This window comes from Physeter macrocephalus, chromosome 4 (genome assembly GCF_002837175.3).
Source record: "Physeter macrocephalus isolate SW-GA chromosome 4, ASM283717v5, whole genome shotgun sequence".
Classification (NCBI taxonomy): domain Eukaryota; kingdom Metazoa; phylum Chordata; class Mammalia; order Artiodactyla; family Physeteridae; genus Physeter; species Physeter macrocephalus.
In genome coordinates this window covers 86,891,897-86,899,316 of record NC_041217.1, presented here as the reverse complement: position 1 = coordinate 86,899,316, position 7,420 = coordinate 86,891,897, and the positions used below count along the sequence as shown (strand labels likewise).

The 7,420-nt window shown below is 52.4% G+C and overlaps 1 protein-coding gene across 1 annotated transcript in view; it reads left to right on the top strand.

Moving 5' to 3' along the window:
- Positions 1–4,194: 4,194 nt before the first annotated feature.
- PROK1 (prokineticin 1) overlaps positions 4,195–7,420 on the top strand; it is a 4,837-nt gene continuing 1,611 nt past the window's right edge. The window contains exons 1-2 of the mRNA XM_007106489.1: positions 4,195–4,266; positions 6,837–6,962. Coding sequence (XP_007106551.1) covers positions 4,195–4,266; positions 6,837–6,962 — 198 coding nt within the window. The remainder of the gene's footprint in view (positions 4,267–6,836; positions 6,963–7,420) is intronic.

The window sequence follows — 7,420 nt, the reverse complement described above, 5'->3', positions numbered from 1 at the left end:
AAATCAAAACTACAATGAGATATCATCTCACACCGGTCAGAATGGCCATCATCAAAAAATCTAGAAACAATAAATGCTGGAGAGGGTGTGGAGAAAAGGGAACACTCTTGCACTGTTGGTGGGAATGTAAATTGATACAGCCACTATGGAGAACAGTATAGAGGTTCCTTAAAAAACTAAAAATAGAATTACCATATGACCCAGCAATCCCACTACTGGGCATATACCCTGAGAAAACCATAATTCAAAAAGAGTCATGTACCACAATGTTCATCACAGGTACTATTAATAGTTCTGTGTTTGTGGCCTACGGTTAGAAGAGAAGAAAGTGTTAAAATTCAGTTAACAGTTAGTGATAATAGGATGCAATTATTTTTTCTACCCAAGTTCATGGATCCTCTGAATTCTGTTCATCAACTGCTTGGGGAGCTGTGACCCCAGGTTAAGAACTTCTGGCCTCGATGCTCCAGTTTCCATCGTTTGATTGCTTATTTCTTTTTTTGGCTGCACTGCGTGGCTTGCGGGATCCTAGTTCCCCAACCAGGGATTTAACCCGTGCCCCCTGCCGTGGAAGCGTGGAGCCCTAACCACTGGACCACCAGCGAAGTCCCTGATTGCTTATTTCTTTCTTCAGTGAGTCAGAGTCAGCTCTTATTTAATCATTAACTACTAATGAACCACTGATGAAGTGATCACATGTGTCACTCTCAGGCAGGAGCAGTACGGCCCCTGGACATGTACTCGCTTTCTAGTTTGCAGAGCCTCATGGTAGAGCTGGAAAGGGCCTCGGACCCTCTAGGAGCCAAACTTATCCCATATGAGTGACCTCAGGGACTGTGCCAGGTCAGGGCTACCTGCGCCTGCACCTCCGTCCCAGGGCTTTCGTACCCCATAGGCTTTTCCTATGCCCGAGCGAGTGAGTGGCCCTTGCTCACCACACACACACACACACACGGCTGTATAAACAGTCCTGCAAAATGGTGACACTGCCACCACAGCACTAATGCAGAGAAGCAGGGGCCCGGCCCAGACACGAAGCAGCCCTCTCCTACAAACGCCCACCCGCCTCACTCCCTCTGGCCATGGAGGAGGTGGGAGAGGTTTGCCCAGCACATCTTCTCCCCAGCTTTCCTCTCCCTCAAGGGAGGCAAGTACAGCGGCAACACTTGTCACCATTTCCCCGCTTTCACCGCTGTCTTCACCTCTGACCTCCTCCTCCGGTCTCCGGTTCCTGCCGGCTTAGTTCAGGGCCCTTCTCTCCTTCCCACTCTCCTTTTCTGCACCACACCTGTCAGCCAAAAAGTAACCCTCATCTGGCTAACACGTGTCAAGGGTACTGTTGAAATCCACCTGGCACAGGACAGGAGAGCTCTCAGTTCCAGAGGGAAATTAGACCCGACGGCCGTGAGCTCCTGGCCCTGACTTGTGGAAGGCCCTCCGTGAACGTCTGCTTACGTGACTTATTGGGCCCAAAACGCCAAAGCTCCTGGAGTCTCCTCTGAGATTTCCACCAAGTCACTGCCTATCCTTCACCTTCCTCTAATGAAACTGGCTTTTCCTCAAGCAGTATTCGAGAGAAATAAAGTGCTTTCAATCAATGTTATTGGTCCTGTTTGCAGCAGTATTTCTTGCTACCATTCTTCACGCCATTGTGTGGGATAATTAGTTTGGGGGGTTGTGGGGAGCGAGGGAGGGGGTGAGAATGGGAGGTGAGGGCGGAATGGGGGTGCTAGCCTGAGAATCGCTGTCATCTAAAGTTGTTTCTTGGGATGTGACCTGTGTGAGGCGGGCAGTCTGCGCGGGGCGTCCCGAGCGCACAGGGCTGCCTCTGTGCCCCCTCCCAGCGCCCGGCACCATGCCGCCTTCTCCCTCGGTAAGTTGCTGGCAGGTGGGTGTCTTGGTTCTCCTGTCGTGTGCCTGGCTCAGTGCCACGGTGTACGGATGGGCTGTAGACACTTGTCATTTTGATTCTCACTTTGCAGGAAAATTTCATATGAAGGCAGACAGGCGCATCTTTTTACGATAGAAATTGCCAATACCTGCAAATGCTGCTGTGTGCCAAGCGTTGTGCTGAGCACTTCACAAGCATCATCTCGCTTAATTCTCCAAAAGCAGCCAGAGAGATCCTTCAAAGTGTAAATCACATCCTGCCCCTCCTCTGCTCCAGACACCCAAAGGGCGTCCGTCACACTTGCTGTGAGGCCCCTACCATGTCCTACAAGGCTGGTATGGCATGACCCCTGGCTCCTGCTTCAACAGCATCCCCTCCTCTCCCTTCCCCTGTTCACCACGCTCCTTACTGCTCCAGGAACTGGCCAAGGAGGGCCTGCCACAGGGCCTTTGCACCGCTTCTTCCCCCAAGGCTCTGCCCAGCTCACTCCTTCACTTCATCAGTCTTCTCAAGTGTCTTCTTGGAGAGACCCTCACCCCATCTAAAGTACCACCTGTGTCATGCTCTGTCATCTTCCCTTCCTTCCTTTTTTTTTTAAACATCTTTATTGGAGTATAATTGCTTTACAATGTTGTGTTAGTTTCTGCTATATAACAAAGCCTGCCTTCTTTTTTAATAGCACTCCACAAACCTAGCCATGTTATTACAAATCTGTTTGATTATTTGTCTATTACCTGTCTCCCCCACATGAGGGCAGGGACCTTGTTTTGTTCACTGATCTATTTCCAGCACCAAGAACGGTGCCTTCAATACAGTAGTTGTGAAGAAATATGTAGTCAATGAATAAATAAATGGACGAATACTCACAAAACCCCATGATGTAAGTGCTACTCTTAACTCCATATTATAGATGAGAAAACTGAGGTTTAGAGAGATTCTCAGGGTCATAAAACTAATGACCCTGGGATAAGAAGTCAACGCCCCAGTCTGTCTCTGGGGTCTTATCTGAGCTTCTGTGCTGGGTCCTCTCTCTTTGCACTCATAAATGCCTGTCAGCGTGTCTATGTGGGAGCCCTATTCCCCTGAGACACTCTAAGAAAAAAGCGTTTGGTGGATGAATCTGTTTAGGAAATAACTACAAGTTGCATTTCTCTGCTTGGTTTTTCAAATGCTTGTTAGCATATGAAAGGCTCTGAAAAATCCTGCAGTAAGAAGGCTAGCTGAACTGTGTAATCAGTGTTTCCCAGAGCTTCAACTGTGGAGATCTTGTTTATGTATTTCTGTACATAACACCTATTAGCATATTGGGGGACGTACCTTGGGCGCCAACGGCTTTTATCACTGCGGAGAGAAGTGGGGATTGTCTGATAAAGGGTCCTGGGAGCTCTCTGGGTCGGCTGGCATGGGGAGATCTGGGCTAGGCGCTTCCCCACACAGCAGGAGGGGCCGTGCCCGGAGTCACCTTCCCCAGGACTGGCATCTGCAGCCACAGTGTTTGTTCGCCCCTGGATAAGGCCACTCTCATGCTCAACCCATAAAACAGGAAGGCGCGTGGCTCCTGGTACCTTTTAGCTGCAGCCCAGCCCAAGCACGCTTTTCCACAGGGACCTGTGGCCTGTCTCATCTTCTGCCCTCTGGTTCCTGAGCCTCTTAGAGGGCGATTCCTTGTGAGTTTCTCAGGAACATCAACCCCACAAGCCTGGCCTTGTTTTCCTCACTGTCTCATGTCTCCCCATTGGAATTTTAACCTTCTAGGGGACCAGGGACATTGCCTTCCCACTGTGTCCTCTCAGCCCCCAGCTCGTGCTGAGCGGAGAGTTAAGTGCCCAGATTATTCTTGTTGGCTTGCGTGTGAGGGAACTGATGATCCTGAGCTTCTGTCATACGGTTTGGTGCAGGGAAGGGTAAATGGCGATGCCGTAAATCCCTTGATTTATTGCCAAAGCCCTCCCCACCCCACCCCAAGCAGAACAGAAGGATGTCCCAGAGGCAGAGAGTACTGTGGGGTGCGATGCATGGAGCCGACTGGATCTCTGCATCCTGAGAGTCAGAGCAACTGTCACTGCCGCCGATGGTTCGTTTATTGGTTTTGATGGTGATTTGATGTCATTAGGGATTCAGGTCTCATCTCCATCTCTGAGATCATCTGAATAACAGTGTGATGAGGAAGAGAATAGAGGAGACAGGCATCCACGGGCAGCCTGGATCGGACGGTATAAATCTCTGGGGAGAGCCTGGCCTTCCCAGCTGGAGGGCTTGAGGCTGAGCGGAGCCGGCAGTGTTTGCCGTCACCCCAAACGACCATGAGAGGTACCACGCAAGTCTCAGTCATGCTCCTCCTGGTGACTGTGTCCGACTGTGCCGTGATCACAGGGGTAAGTCATCCAATATTCTCTACTCCCTGGGTTTTGGGAGGACGTCAGGGTCTGCATGGGTTGGGAGCCAGGAGCCGAACAGGAGGCAAACCAAGGGCGTGGGGAACCAGACACCAGACAGCACTTCCGAGAGGCATTTCACAGAATTTTCACGTTAGTTAGACCTCACTCTGCTAAAGGGGATCTGCTTTTGAGAAACTGTGTGTAAATCAAATTCTGCTCTCAATGCATGAGGAGAGCATTGCAAATTCTGAAGTTTGGAACTTTGGTCAAAAGAAGATTCCTATTGTGTAATAATGAACTCTTTTAGAAAGTGGATTAGCACCCCCTAATCTATCTTTTGTGTAAACTTTGGTTTTCATATATGGTCTAGACTACATGTCAAGTGTAATTTAGGTAGCAAGTTGACTTAAAGGCGGTGACCTTATTTAGCTTCTATTGGGTACGTTTAATCTCTGCTTTCTCTGCTCTTAAAGAAAGCCTGTCCTGAAACTCTTTCTTTCTCTTATGGTTTATGTGTTTTCACTCGGTGCCCAGGTCTGATAAGAATAAGGGCGACGCCAACATCTGGCTGAGTGACCCAGAAGCAAGTGTCGGATAACAAGTAGAAATCCGGTCCCACTGTGGGCACACCTGGGCAGGCACATCGTAGTATTTGAGACACCCCAACTGTGGTTCTCTCTCAGAAGTTTGGCTGCACCTGGACCTACCCTCACATGGGCACACGTTGTGTGACGGTGGTGGGACAATTCTTATCAAAACAGAAAGTAATGGCTTACCTGAGAGTTTTCCAGATAAAAGCCACTAGAAAAAAAAAAAAGAGGGACATTCACTTTTGTTTCAACTTCCTCTAACTTTTTACACAGAGAATGGGAATGTAGAGAAAGGCCACACCATTCCTGGAATTAGATTAATTTTAATGTTCACAGAAAGGAAAATTTCTTTCTTCTCCCTTTTAGAGGAAAAAGACTGAGTTTCAAAGAAGAACAAGTATCAAAGGCAAGCCAATGCTTTGGAGACCCAGAGCATAAATACAACTGTCAGGGCAGAATTATACCTAATGAATGTAAACCACCAAAGGCTGTCTTCCTATTGTGCAGCTTGAAGATCAGGAGGGTAAGAGCAGAGGATAGAAGCCGTGGTTACCCCGCTGAGAGGGACAGGAGCAGCGGGTTGACCCTGAGTCTGGCCCGGGATGGGGGAGTGGAGGGGCGTGGGAGGCAGGTCTGAGACACGAGGAAATATCTTCCTAGTAAAGGCTCCAGTTTGACCCTCTGGAAAGCACAGAAGGAGAGGAAGCTGGGGTAAGAGGACACACGACAGATCTGACCACAGGTAGTTAGAACTGTTCCCTCTGTGCTCCGGGCCTTGCTGCTGCCCTGAGTCTGACCCTCAGGAAGAGGCTGGGCTCTACCGTCCCCACACTCCCCTGCTCCCAGGACTGTGACCATCCCAAATTCAGGCCTGGGGGGCCCCTCTTCCCAGAGGGCGACAGCGATGCCCCACCTCTCTGGTGGAAGAGTCAGGTGGGGTCTACTCGGCCCTAACCCTGAGCTTTCAGGGACCGGCTGGTGTGTGAGAAGTGCCCTCACTAGGCTGGAGACCGGAGTGGCGAGGTGACTGCCACCTACACCTCCTCTGCGTGACGAGCAGCCCCGGCATCTCCCACTTTCTTCCTGGGGCCGAGCACATTGCGGCTCTTACAGTTCCTGCCTTGCCCTCCAGGCAGCCAGAAGGCCCTCCATGGCCTTGTGTTGGGGAATAAGAGCCAACCCAAACCCCGTTCCCAATTTCGGCTCAGAAAATCCGCAAAGCTTCTCTGGAAGTGGAAAGCCTGGGTGCTTCTCCCGTGTGGCCTCCTGTGAGTCTGGAGACGTTCAGTTCTGTCTTCCCCAATCCAGGCTTTTGTTTAAAGCGGGCTTGTGTGGCTTTACAGACGGCACCTTCCAGAAGGTCACTTAGCCCCTGCTCTGGAAGCCCAGCCCAGAGGGGTCCATCCCTCTCTGGGGGCCAGGCAGGCCAGCAGAGAAGCCCCCGGGAAAACATCTGTCAAGGGGTGCTGGACCCTCAGATGAGGCTGGGCTTCTAGTGAGGACTGAGGGGGACACCACGGGGAGGGGAGGCACCAACCCTGAGTGCTGCCGGGTGAGGGCTGGAGGGTCCCCATCCACAGAAACTCAGCACTGACACCCTGGGGTGCAGGCCATTGGGGCCCTCTCCCGTCTAAGGATTTGAATTAATTCGATCCCACCAGCATCCACTGAGCATCTCCTGGTGCTAGAAAAGCTCCATCTCCTAAGCTCTAGACCCGTCAGAAGAGGACAGCCTCCCTACCGAGTGACCTCGAAGGAGCTTGGGGGCTGCTCAGATCCAGGTCTGCTGCCCAGCTGAGCCCTGAGCATCCTGCCGAGAGAGGTGCGGGGGCAGCATTGCCCTAGGTGTCCCGGGAGGCCTCGGCCTGGGTGCTGTTCCCAGCACCTCTCTCAGGGCTTTTGGCTGTGCGCTCCCTTCTGGTTTCTCTGGGATGGGCCTAATGGGCACTAACGACCCCTTTGTCTTCCACCCTGCAGGCCTGCGAGCGGGACGCCCAGTGCGGGGCGGGCACCTGCTGCGCAGTCAGCCTGTGGCTGCGTGGGCTGCGGGTGTGCACCCCGCTGGGGTGGGAAGGAGAGGAGTGCTACCCCGGCAGCCACAAGGTACTGCTCACACTTGCTCAGGGCACAAGGCGACGAGCCAGAGCCGGCACTGGACCGCAGTGTTCTGACTCCAGTCTAGGGATATCTCACTGCCTTCTTGCTTTGGGGGTGGCCTGGGGTGCAGTGGGGTCCCAGTCACACAGCCTGTTAGACCTGGGGGCTGGGACCCCCAGCTCCTCATTTGCTGAAGGGTCCTGGGCCTCAGTCACCTCGTGCATACAGCGAGGGGAGCAGACTGACACGTCTGATGTTTGTTGCTGATCTGATGAATTCCAGCTCTGAGAGGCTGCTGAATGCCCTTTGCTGCACAGCATCCCTCCCTCAAGAACACGACGCGAGGGCTTCCCTGGTGGCGCGGTGGTTGCGCGTCCGCCTGCCGATGCAGGGGAACCGGGTTCGCGCCCCGGTCTGGGAGGATCCCACGTGCCGCGGAGCGGCTGGGCCCGTGAGCCATGGCC